Source organism: Protomyctophum parallelum (genome assembly GCF_964188405.1).
Source record: "Protomyctophum parallelum genome assembly, chromosome: 13".
Classification (NCBI taxonomy): Eukaryota; Metazoa; Chordata; class Actinopteri; order Myctophiformes; family Myctophidae; genus Protomyctophum; species Protomyctophum parallelum.
The window spans coordinates 44,174,671-44,187,997 of NC_139708.1; the positions used below are offsets into that span (position 1 = coordinate 44,174,671).

Sequence of the window (13,327 nt, forward strand, 5' to 3'; positions counted from 1 at the left end):
ACTTGACTTCAGTTCTATAAGCTGTAGAACTGTATTCACTCTAATTAACCAATACATCATTATTTTGCTATGATCCCATGCTTTCAAGAAAAAAACACAATGACAGTCATTCTAATAAAGGCATAGTCACATTTTGGCAAAAAAACTTGTCAATCCAGAATGTGTACCAACCGACACCAGGTTCTAGATATCTCAATGGAAGAGTAATTGTAAGTTATATTGTAGTAACATGTATAGGCTATACTGTACAATGCAAATTGATTAAAATAATGTCTTTGCTTATTGATTAAAAATTAAGTTCCAGATGGCAGCTTACGCCTTATTTGGGTGTAAAGCAGACTCTGTTTATACTTCATTTATACCTCCTATGGCGCAGACAGACACACAACAGACAGACAAATGAGTGTTTTAGTCAGTTCATCAGAATACTTTATTGTTGGATTTCTGAGAACGGCTGGCAGCATTGTGTAAAATGTTGACGTTGGGTTTTATCATTCCAGGGTGCTGGCGCTGGAGCTGACCTCCTCGCCGTCGACAATCTCCTTGGTGACGATCACCACCTTGCGCGTTGTTGTTATTGTTTTAGTTTCAGGACTGTGGGACAACACATTGGGACACAGTTAGACACACGCGTCTCGTTTTCTCCACCCGACAGTAACATCTGCTGTGGTGTCAATTTAACTCTGAGAGTGTACAGATTGAAACAAACAGACCCGTTTGTATGCATTCTGTACAATCCGAGTTAAAGAGTTAAAATGTATACAGTACATTAACACAGATATTGTACTATGTGTGGATCAGTCAACCAATAGAAAAGCTGCTTTGCTTTTGCATTTTCTTGCACATTATAATATCTTTCCAACAAGACATCAGTGTGAAATGCTGACGTGAACAATGCTGTTAACGTTTGTCCTCTGGTAGTAAAACATTAGAAATGGCCTGACAGAGGTATAATATATAGTTATATCTTGGCTTAAAGGGAGTCCTCAATTCACAGACAGGAAGTATTCATAATGTTTTCCAGCAAGCCTGTTCGAAATCTGTTGTTTTAAATCTTTTGAAGTGGATGTATGTAATTCCATAATTTGGCTATTCCGCTAATCCTGCCCCCCCATGTCCGCCTTGCATGTTCAGTTATCTGCAGTGGTTCTCAAAGTGGGGTCCGGGGACCCCCAGGGGTTCTTGAGGGAGTTCCATGGGGTCCCCAGTTAAATGATACTTGTCTGTAACTCAGACCCTAATGGGTTCCATTTGTACACACTCAGAGTTAAATTAACATTGATTTTACAATATAAATTGGGGTTCCAGAGATAGAAATGCCAATGGGGGGGGGGGGGGGTCCTTGAAATGAAAAGGTTTGAGAACCACTGATCTATATCGTGTGTGTGTGTGTGTGTGTGTGTGTGTGTGTGTGTGTGTGTGTGTGTGTGTGTGTGTGTGCGGGTGTGTGTGTGCGGGTGTGTGTGTGCGAGTGTGTGCGTGTGTGTGTACACTCACGTGTACAGCTCTCCGTCCAGCAGTCTCCTGTACTCGGCGATCTCCATCTCCAGTCTGGTCTTCATGTCCAGCAGCGTCTGGTACTCCTGGCGCTGACGCTCCAGGTCAGACCGGAGCTGACCCAGCTGGTCCTCCAGGCCCGTCACCTGCCTCTGGTAACCGGCCAGCATGTTGGCATACCTGCTCTGGGTGTCCTCCAGGGTGCCCTCCAGAGAACTTTTCTGTACAAGGGAGGAAGTAGAGATTATAGAGCTTTCCTAAACCAGAAGAAGTGAGCTTTGTTGTCGTTTTTGCATTTGGAGCATTTTGCTCCAGGATCCAAAAGGCAAAAAGATGGAAGAGATTTGAAATGGATATTGGCCCATTTGGCTGTGTTATAAAGCTTTGAATGAAGGAAGGTGCTTGTCTACTTTCTGTTTTACATAAGTGCCGTTTGCTTGGTGTCATTTGACACACCCTGCTGTGGGCCATGTTCGTTCATGAATCTCTTTGTGGAGCACGAGTCTCCCTGAGAACCCAGCCAGTGTGTGTTTTGTCATGAACAAAGAATGAAGGAAGATAAATAATGCTTGTTTGTCCTTTTGAAATGGGAGATGCATGTCTTTCAAGACAAATGAAACGGAAAACGGGGCGTATGATTGGATAAGAAGACAGCTAGGAGACCTACCATGCTGAGCTGTGATTGGAGCTCGATCTCCAGACTCTGCAGGGTGCGTTTGACTTCGTTGATCTCGGTCTTGGATGTCTGGAGCACCTCTGTGCTCACGGCGACCTCTTTGTTCAGATCCTCTGTCTGTGAACGGACGGAGCACATTGTAACAATACTGTTTCATAATCATGTTATATCATATTATTCATCCGTATTTACATTTACTCGATGTGATGTGTTTTTTTAATTTTTTTATAGTCAATTATTATCAATTAGCCCATTTAGACCTGAGGACGCATCCGTGTCACCTTATAGCTTTAAACCACTTTAACCATTATTTTAAACTTTAGCTGTTGAAAAATAGCATATATTACATATATTTTTGGGAGTCCTTAAAGGTATATTCAGTGATTTCACTCAAATAACCTTAGGTTTCGTTTTTGGCTGTGGGACCCAGCCTTTCGTCCAATCAGGATAGAGAGTCAAAAACGAAACCTAAGGTTTTTTGACCCCCAGGGGTTAACTGGGGACAGGAAGGAACTCCTTATATGGCCAGCACACTCTATAGTAGGGAGGATTATCACAACAAAACAAAAAAATAAGTGATATTTGAATTAAGTGAAATCACTGAATATACCTTTAACACAGATTTATATCCATTGTCCTGGGATTCTCTGCTATAGGCGTCCACTATAGGCACACCTACCTTCTGAGTGAACCAGCTCTCCAGGTCCCTGCGGTTCTTGGTGGCGACTCCCTCGTAGTGGTCTCTGATGTTGGCCATGATGGCGGACAGGTCCTGCTGAGGAGCGGCGTCGACCTCCACGTTCACCTGGCCACTCATCTGGCTACGTATGGCCAACAGGTCCTGGAGGAGCACAAGCATTTTATAGTTAATATCCATGGCAACCATGGATCTGACCGTGGCAGGCCACTGACCAATTTGGTCGCTTGTAGTGGTCTCATACGTTGAAAGCTATGCATTTGTTGATTGTAGACATTAACGGTCCATTAGCTACTGTATATGCCTGTAGTGCAGCCGGTGACCCACAGATAATATACAAGCGTTGGTGTTAATTTATAATGTCGGGACAATACGGAAAAGTTCAAGCCCACCTCCTCGTGGTTCCTCTTGAGGTGGATGAGCTCCTCCTTCAGTCCCTCGATCTGCATCTCCAGGTCTGATCTGCTCATGGTCAGCTCGTCCAGGAGCCTCCTGAGGCCGCTGATGTCTGCCTCCACACCCTGGCGCATGGCCAGCTCGCTCTCATACCTGCGGAGCCACGCAGTCACAGTCATCGTCATGGGAAACCAAACAGGTTTATGTATGGAAGTTATCTGCGCCACTCTAAGGCATTGATGGAGTCCGGGGAACCAAAAGCATGGGTCTGTAACTCTTTTTTATTTTTATAATTTTTATCCCACGATTTTGTAACCCATTTTTCACCCCTGTGTCAATTATCTAATGTGATCCTGGGCTCTACACACCCTCCGCCAACCTGGGGAGAGCAACGGACTTGAACTCATGCTTCCTTCATGCCTGAGTGTCCAAGTTGCTCCTTTACACCTGACAGGGGGGAGTTTCCCTGGTTGGACGTAGCACGTGGAAGGAACACATTATTCCAACCAGTTCCATTCCTCCCCATCAGGCGCCCCGGCTGGCCAGGGGGAGGCAGTTTAGAGACCAGGATTACTGCATGTTTTTGTGAGGGTACCTACCCTAGGGGACACGGGGAGAACATGCAAACTCCACACAGAAAGGCCCTTTCGCCAACACCGCCTCGGGTATGGGCACTGATGACGCGGAGGAGGAAACACGCCGCCAGCACCCACAGCGCCCCGAGCGGGAATCGAACCCAGGACCTTCTAGCTGTGAGGCGACAGCACTACCAACTGTGCCACCGTGCCCCTTGGGTCTGTAACTCTTGACAGTGTACACTATCAGAGTTAAAATAACATTACGATATAAATTAGGGTCTCAGACATAGAAATGCCATTAAATGGGGGTCTGTAGTAACCTGACGCTGCCAGATCCAAGAAGCTTGCTACACAAATTTGTTTCACAGCTTATTGGGATCGCGGAAGCAAATTCGATGACGGGGCTGTTCCTTTTTTTTCAAGATACTTGGTAGATGATTGGATGGGACCGTCTGTCTATCACCGTGTGGGCGTGCAAACACAACCAATCATATTGACGTGTCTATATAGCTTCACATCCGGTTTCGCACATATCCCGCCCTTAGCTCACGCTGATTGGTTCGGTACGGAACGGATTGGTGTTAGCTGAACTCCCTGAGAAATCCCAGATGGAAGCTGTGTTGGGGAACATGGTTACCCAATACCGCCCCCATCTGGCAGCGTCAGGTTAGGTCTGTAGACTAATGCGTGTCAAACTTTCTTTCGTGTCTTTGAAATTCAACGGGTTGAGAATCACTGCTGGAGCCGTGAAAAGTTTCTCTTCACTCGCATTATCTCTACAAATGGGAGTCTGCGGGCTAATTAGTGTCAATTTGGGGGTCCTTGACATGGAAAAGTTTGGGAACCACTGCTGTATACTATTAGTGACACACGGAGATGTGGCACCAACCATGTGGACTGAGCTTCCTTCTACCCTAAAGCACCAACCATGTGGACTGAGCTTCCTTCTACCCTAAAGCACCAACCATGTGGACTGAGCTTCCTTCTACCCTAAAGACAAAACCTAAAGCTATTGTTTTGTTTGGAGAGTTTGTCAATAAGTTAGTCTTTAACTATAGCTGTGACCAAACTATATGAATCAGCCAGTTCAGTCACTGCATGGCGCAGCAGTTTGATGTGTAGCCTACTTACTTGGTCTTGAAGTCATCTGCTGCCAGCTTAGCGTTGTCGATGGACAGGTAGATTCCTCCATTGATACGTGTGGCATACTGGATCTAAACCATGGACAAAGAAAAGACATGGGTCAAATGGTAAATATATATATATATATTATGCAAAACCAGTGGAGTTCACTGAATCCCAGACTAGAGACATTGTGTGTGTGTGTGTGTGTGTGTGTGTGTGTGTGTGTGTGTGTGTGTGTGTGTGTGTGTGTGTGTGTGTGTGTGTGTGTGTGTGTGTGTGTGTGTGTGTGTGTGTGTGCGTGCATGCGTGTGTTTCCGTTTGCGTGCGCGCTCGCCCACGGATCAGAGATGCAATCAGCACACTGAGGGAGAGGGAGGGAGGGAGCTCTCACATTAGCTGTGCAGTCTTATTGTCATTAAACATCATATTCCACATGAACATTTTTCTCCTGGTTATGTACATGAACATTAATATGAATATTCTGACAATGTTCACAAGGTATAGGCCCACAGCCTGGCCTTTGATTTTTTTGGTTACATTTCATTCTCTTCATTTACATTCATCTAATCTATTACTTTTGTAGTTGACACAAAGCCAAATCCAATTTGTTTTTGTGAAGGCCCAAACAAAACGTTAAAACTGTGCCTATGTGTGTGGGTAAACCTTCCCCCTGTGTGTCGTGTGTGTTCATCCCAGGTGAGGGCTTTTAGTTGTGGCTCCAGGGCAGGCAGCCATGTCTCTTTGACTTTCCAGTATACTGAAATTTGCTCCAGGATATATAATACCACTGAGCAAACCTGTATAGCAGGTATCTCTGGACTATTGTTCACTAAGCAATGCTTTTCCCTTTTCTTTCTTGTTTCGGTTGAGGACCAGCCTCTTATGCAAACAAAGTGCTCTGTCTACAGAGCCACACCCTGAGGGGAAATCCAACTTTAAGCTGCAGCGCTAATGCTTTGTTCTGTGATGAAACGATACCTCACTTTATATTGATAATGACTTTGCATATAGATTAGATTAGAATATATAGACAGACAGATACAGTGTAGACAGACAGACAGACAGACAGACAGACAGACAGACAGACAGACAGACAGACAGACAGACAGACAGACAGACAGACAGACAGACAGACAGACAGACAGACAGACAGATACAGTGTACAGACAGACAGACAGACAGACAGACAGACAGACAGACAGACAGACAGACAACACAGACAACACAGACCAGACAGACAACACAGACAGACCTGATGGAAATTCAGTTGCCATAGCAGCACAGCGGTAAGGATGAATCAAATATACAGGTAAGGGTGGGGAACAAGTTGAACCTCTGTCTCTCTACCTTCCATTTTAAATTGAGAGGACTGCAGCAGGACTGATGGACCAATGGGCTACTGCAGTGGTTTAAATGGACCCTTACGGGGTCTGAATGGACCCTTTCAGGTTCTGTCTGTCTGTCTGTCTGTCTGTCTGTCTGTCTGTCTGTTCTGATCTAATCTAAACTATGCAAAGTCATTATCAATACGTCTCCGAGACCACTCACCTGGTCCTGTAGGTCAGCGATGGTGGCCTTGAAGGCGCCGTAGTCGTTCGACTCAGGCTTGGTCTTGCTCTCCAGGAACTGCAGGATCTTCAGCTCCAGGTCGGCGTTGGCCTTCTCCAGGTTGCGCACCTTCTCCAGGTAGGTGCCCAGGCGGTCGTTGAGGTTCTGCATGGTGGCCTTCTTGTTCTCGTTCATGTCGATGGCGTCGGACAGGTTGAAGCCCCCCATGCCGCCCCCCATGCCTCCCCCCATGCCGCCGCCCGGGGCGGCCCCGAAGGCCCTGGAGGCGCTGGCGCTGGAGATGCGCACCCCGCTGCCCCCGGCGCCTCCATACACGCTGCCGCTGCCGGACCTCAGGGGCGTCAGGCGGCTGGCGCCGATGCGGCCGCCTGCCTTCTGGTAAGATGGATCACGTTGGGAGTACATGATGGCGGTGGTCTGTCTGTCGGTCTGTCTGCTCTGGCCGGGAGGGAGAAGGGTCGACGACTGAATGAGGAGAGGTTGGTCACACCACTGCCTTTTATGTCACAGCAGGGAGAGGGAGAGTGAGAGGGGAGGGGTGTGTGTGTGTGTGTGTGTGTGTGTGTTCGTGTGTTCCAGCCCCCATTGCGGGTTGGCCTTAGGCCAATACCTTAAGAAAACACACACACACAGAAAACAGACCGTGTACAAAGTCATATCTGATGATGGAATGTTAAATATACGTTGTTGCACAACGTATATGAATGATGTGCAACACAGGAACACGGATGGACGGGGGCGCTCCACTTGTTACGATGTGGTGTAAATGAATTCTTTCAGTGTGACACACAGCGTTGAAAATTCATGGCTCACATGTCAAAGTCTAAACCACCCATGTACACACACACGCACACGCACACACACACACACACACACACGCACACGCACACACACACACACACACACACACACACACACACACACACACACACACACACACACACACACACACACACACACACACTTCCGCTGCTCAGATTCCTTTTTTACTTGCCTGTACCTGCCCTGTTGTTCCTCTTTGTGTATATGTTGTCTCAGATGGGAGGTGCAGAGATGCTATACTTTCATGTCCCTCTCTCTCTCTCTCTCTCTCTCTCTCTCGCTCTCTCTCTCTCTCTAACTCTCTCTCTCATGTCGGTGGTCACAAGGGAACATTGAAAAGCCTTTGTGTCTGTTCTTCACATCACGTGTTTGTTAGCCACAGCTCGAAGAAACACAAACATATATCAACATGCATACAGTACAATACTCTGACTGTGACCCATGCTGTGACATGTGACCTGTGTTTTTACTTTTATTTTGATTCATATTTTTGTATTTACTTTTGTCTTGTTTGTCCTTGTTTCGTTGGGGGGTGTACGTTGTAACGTTGTTTGCTGATTATGTTTCTGTGATGCTTTGTGACGTTTTAAAAAAAGAAAAAGAAATGGGTGACTATATGTAAAGATCTTCTTGTCAGATGTGCCGCAATGTCCCCAATAAAAACACATGCATGCAGTATATCAGGTGTCACAAGTCACATGGACCTAAACTCAGTCTCAGGGGTTGCTGCTGTCGCAGCCCCCGTGGGACGGCATTCCCCTCCCGGCCCCCCTGGACCCCTCCATTGAATCCTCTAAAAGAAAGCTCAAGACTTGTATTCAGTATATAGCGTTTGAATCCCCCTGGTGTGCATGGCAGATCTTTTTTTTCATATCGTTTTTTTATTTTATTGTTTGTGTGCCTTTGTGATGTATGGTTTTAGCTTTTGCATTATAAATACATTGTACGTGACATGAACATGTACAGTATTCTTCCCACAGGAAGTTGCACGGACGTTTTGGGTTGGGATCATAGAGTATTAAAAGGATAGAGACTGATCTGGCCCGAAGCTCCGCCCCCTCCGCTATTCATGTCCGTGGAAGTTGCTCAGTGGCCTTTTGAAGCACCCGGAAGGACCGTCTATTTCTGCCTTTTTGGGCGCATTTCCGCATTGGACCACCAAACTTTGGTGGTCCAATCTCCTTGGGTCCAATGCGGAAGTGCAACCGAGTGCTCAATGTTAAAGCCCAGCTGCACGGGGTTTCCTCGTCATGAATCCACGGGTCCGCCTGCAGTCCTTCCTCTTACCACTAGGGCCCAGCGCTTCAACATTGGAGTGCCTCACTGGCCCCTTGGTTGGGATGCTAGTTTGACAATTGTATGTATTTCCTGAGGACCAGCATATAGACCCTAACTTTGTCACAGTCCTGCAGGCCATTGTGGCCAAACCATGCTGCTGGTTGGTACTGTGTTTTTTTCTTTTTAGAAATAAATGCATTTCGCAATTACATGATGCTATGGGTAATGTTGGTTTATTGTCGGTTTATTGTAATTGTTTATGTAAACTGTAAAAAGTGTCCTGTAAGTCCATATGGGCTGGGCTTCTTCGGAAGCATGACACTTAAATAAAGAATCAATCAATCAATCAATCAATCAATCATGTTGAAGGCTTTTAGCCGCGGTAAAGTACAATATACAGTAACACAGCCTCAAGTGCATTGTGGTTTAGCGAAGGCTTGCCAAACTTTCTTATTTCTGATTGTGATAACAACATACCGAAACAAGAGAGAACTTCAGTGCATTCCGAAGGGGAGTTCCTAATCCCACCATCCCACCACACCATGAAAACCTGTTCCCAGAACCGCCGCACTGATTCAAGGTTAGTCACTTAATTAGTTCTTCGTCACATTCCAAGTTGAACCCATTGTTATCGTGGTTACCATGGTTACCCAGTGTTCTTAATGGGTAATGCAATAAGAACCACATCTCCCAGTAGTAGAACATTAACTAGAGCCGACTCCAAGCTGACCACTCCAGACATTATATCCTGACATTCTGCCCTATTTATGACCTGAGCAGGTTTACGAGGCACTGCATGAATCACACACACACACACACACACACACACACACACACACACACACACACACACACACACACACACACACACACACACACACACACACACACACACACACACACACACACACACACACACACACACACACACACACACACACACCAGTTGATGACATTGTGCATGCCTGCTGTCATTTGTGATAATTGGATATAATTTTGTGATATCACTTAAAAAAAAAGTGCACAATAGCACTTCCCAACATACAGAACAGTACAGTATCATCAGAGGATAAAAAAGAAAAAAGGTTGCTGTATATTAGATTAGTCGATGGGTGGCTCTTCCAAGACAGATTTTGAAGACACATAACACATGACGTAAACATACTGTATGTTTTACTTGACTTTGGTCACTTTTGATCAATGAAGATTACAGATCATTAAAGCAGCGCTATAGTTTGGGGTATATCAGTGGCCACTTTGGACACTATAACGTCCAACGTCTTTGACTTCATTACCCAAGATTATCTGCAAGGACACGTCTGGCATTTCTGCCTTGGTGCTTTGGCAAATGCCAGGATGAAACTCGATATTCTCTCCCAGTTAAACATAGTAATACAGTCAAGGCCCTAGGCTAGCAGGGACCCCACTGAGTCTATACATTTAAGGAAGGATGATTGTTATTGCTTAAACATGTTATACTTGTCGGGACATAATTTCTATATAGTTGTTAAAGAAGTTACATGGTGCTGCTTTAAGAGTCATAAGAGGGGATTATTGTCACTGGGCTGTACACAACCTTCTCAGGTGTCTGTAGATGGCAGTGTCATGATGATGTATTATTCTGAATAGCTACACCTCTAAGAAGACAAACAATGTTCCTGGGCCATTTACCGAGATTGATGATGAAACATCTTTTAGTCATTGCTGTAAATAAAATAAACATATTATTGCAACCAATCACTCAGCTGATTGGATGTCATCTTGACCAAACAGACATCACCACATACTCCACCCATTTACAATTAACATAACCATAAATAATAACTGGCAAACAAGCTACAGGACATGCTGGAGGTTACTGCACCAGACAAATATACATAGATATACTTACTTAATCCTCTTTGTGCTGGATAGCATCTCCGCCAATGAACGCCAATGCTGTCTGTCTGTCTACTGCCCAAAGCTGCACTTAGGCCTCAGGTCAGATCACTATAGATTATGTACATAAAGGATAAATGAAAACGGTGCTAACATACACCAGGAATACAGAAAACAATGTTTCATTGAACTAAAGGTTGTTCTCTTTTGATATTATGTATTTATGTATTAATTTCCATTTATCATTTACACACACACACACACACACACACGCACACACACACGCACACACACACGGGTGGGTCAAACAACCAATATGTCAATTTGAAGCTATGATTCCCTGCTTTAATATGACATGAAACGGAAATTTAAAAAAGAAATCCAATGGCAGTCCCTCAGTCAAATTTAGTTTAATTTAAATTTGGCTTTCATCCAAGTCAAACAGAGTCTGGATGCTGCAGCCTTGCATGTTGGCTCACTGGTAACACCTGTGTTTACCCTGATATTTGATGTCCTGTGGCTGCTGTGGAAAAAAGCTCTTTTGTAAAGGTGTGACATTGCCACTGGGTTAGTTGTTCGGCTCTCTCTGTTTGGCAAATGGGACTTTTTACCTCAAATCTGATCTTTATAGAGCGGTGGTTTTCAAGCAGTTCCCGGTGGTCCCCAGTTTAATAATAATAATAATAATAATAATAATAATAATAATAATAATAGAGAGTTGGTAACCAAAATGGACCCTTTAATCTTATTCAACGACAAAATAAGACAAGTTTTGGGTCTGAGTGGCTAAATGCCATCAAATGATGGTTTGTGGCTTAAATGCAGAATAAATAATGGACCTTGACATGAAAAACCAACAAAAAACAAACAAACACTGCCCTAGAAAGCAGACACAGTGAATTGATAGACACTCCCTAAGCAGGCTACATGCGTTCTATAAAATCCTCCGGTAGCCACGCCCCCCCCCCCCCCCCCCCCCCACACACACACACACACACACACACAGACACCCGCTGCAAACAACATACAGACGTAAACTGTTTGGTAGTAAAACGAGTGAAATAATAAACAACTTATATAATGTAAATTTACACCTTAAGTTGAGTGTAGTAGTCTGGGTTGTTAGGAAGTGAAAACTTCTCAGTCAAAATGAAGTGTGTGACAATTTCAAATAGAAGTTAATTCATCTTTAAAACAAACTGCCAGATTGTTTTGTTTTTATTCTGCAGGTGAGTTAGCTAGTAGCTACCTATGCTAAGCATTAACGTCACCGGTGCACGTGCGTGCATGCGTGTGTGTGTGGGAATGTGTGCGTGCGTGAGGTGCGCGTGTGAAATGAACAAATGTGCTTGAAGTGTTGCTAGTGTTGTGACAGGATATAATAGGATATAGGTAGGCTATTGTATAGGCTACTACTAGGCATATGTTGTAACCAGAAGGATGCAGTATAGCCTATATATGTTTGTCTATGTATGTTTGTCTGCATGCTGCTGTTAGTGAGTTGTGACAGTGTACAGTGGCTCTTGGTCAGCTCACTTTCTTTCTTTCTAGTTACTACGCCTTACTTAATTATACTCAAAGCTTAATGGTGTCTCTCGCAACCTGCTTCACAGGTACACGAGTCAGGGTGATGACCCATGAAGACTCCCAAGCTCAGCTAGCTTCTCAGCCCTGAGTCCATTCTCCTCCTGTGACATTCTGTGATTGCTGAACTTTAGAGCCTGCCCTGAATCCCTGACCACTGCACAGTCTGCACTACACCAGAATGCTACTGCCAAGGCTGAGTGAGAAGATGTCAGCCAGGAGAATGAGGTTGGTCGGTGGCGCCCTTGATACTGGGAGGAAAGTACTGGGAAATTAGCCAGATGTATGGAGGATGGAGATGACTAGCCGCAATTTGCAACTCTAGATTTTTTTTTCTAATGGGATGAATCTAGCCCTCCAAGCAGAACCCAATGCTACTGAAGTTTCTGACATTTGTTCGACCCAGTGCATTGGGTCCTGTTGCATCACTACCATGCCACCTGGTACACGGCCATTCATAAAACATAAACAACATGTTTAGCGCCTGTCTGCGCTCTTTGACGACATTTTTTCGTGTGAGCGTTTCTGAATATGTGAAGTATAAGTACCCATACATGCCGCTGCGAATATCTCCTGTGGCGCGGAAGCCGTTAAGTATTTTTAATCTTTGTTTGACCGATTTGGTCGCTTTGATTCTTCTCTTCCTTCCTTGTTTATTGACACCTCATTGTACCGCCTATCTGGCTAGCTAGTTGCGCTATAGCTATGACAGAGCAGATCAGAGGCAGGGACGTAGCCGCACAAGCCAACCGCACACCGGGAGGCGGTACAATAAACGGTAAACAAACAAGAAGAAATAAAGCCACCAAATCGGTCAAACAAAGATTAAAAATACTTAACGGCTTCCGTGCCACAGGAGATATTCGCAGCGGGATGTATAGGTACTTAAAGTTCCCGAATTCAGAATAACTCAAGCAAAAAAAGGCCGTCACACGCCGCAGATAGGATCTTAGAGAGCATGTTTACTTCCGCGTTCCGGAATTCCCATACGAAAATATAGTCATGACCAGGGACCCAACATAAAACTCATAAAAATTTCAGAAAAGCTTTATGTAGGGTCCCGAAAGGGGCTAGGATGAATCTAGAGTTGCAACAAGCTCCATCCACTTCCTATTCATAATTTTTGGTTTGCGATCTGCTTGTCTTAAACGACGTTAAACTCACCAACATTGCAGCTGTAGTACAAGCTTGAATTATCCTCTTTCAATCTGCCGAGCTTGTTTTTCA

The 13,327-nt window shown here is 44.8% G+C and overlaps 1 protein-coding gene across 1 annotated transcript in view; it reads right to left on the reverse strand.

Moving 5' to 3' along the window:
• Positions 1–400: 400 nt before the first annotated feature.
• Positions 401–13,327, reverse strand: part of LOC310868705 (uncharacterized protein) — a 31,338-nt gene continuing 18,411 nt past the window's right edge. Inside the window, exons 13-19 of the mRNA XM_083779161.1 lie at positions 6,518–7,039; positions 4,976–5,058; positions 3,263–3,419; positions 2,853–3,014; positions 2,165–2,290; positions 1,498–1,718; positions 401–594 (exon numbers count right to left, since the gene is read on the reverse strand). Coding sequence (XP_083635287.1) covers positions 492–594; positions 1,498–1,718; positions 2,165–2,290; positions 2,853–3,014; positions 3,263–3,419; positions 4,976–5,058; positions 6,518–7,039 — 1,374 coding nt within the window. The 3' untranslated portion in view covers positions 401–491. The remainder of the gene's footprint in view (positions 595–1,497; positions 1,719–2,164; positions 2,291–2,852; positions 3,015–3,262; positions 3,420–4,975; positions 5,059–6,517; positions 7,040–13,327) is intronic.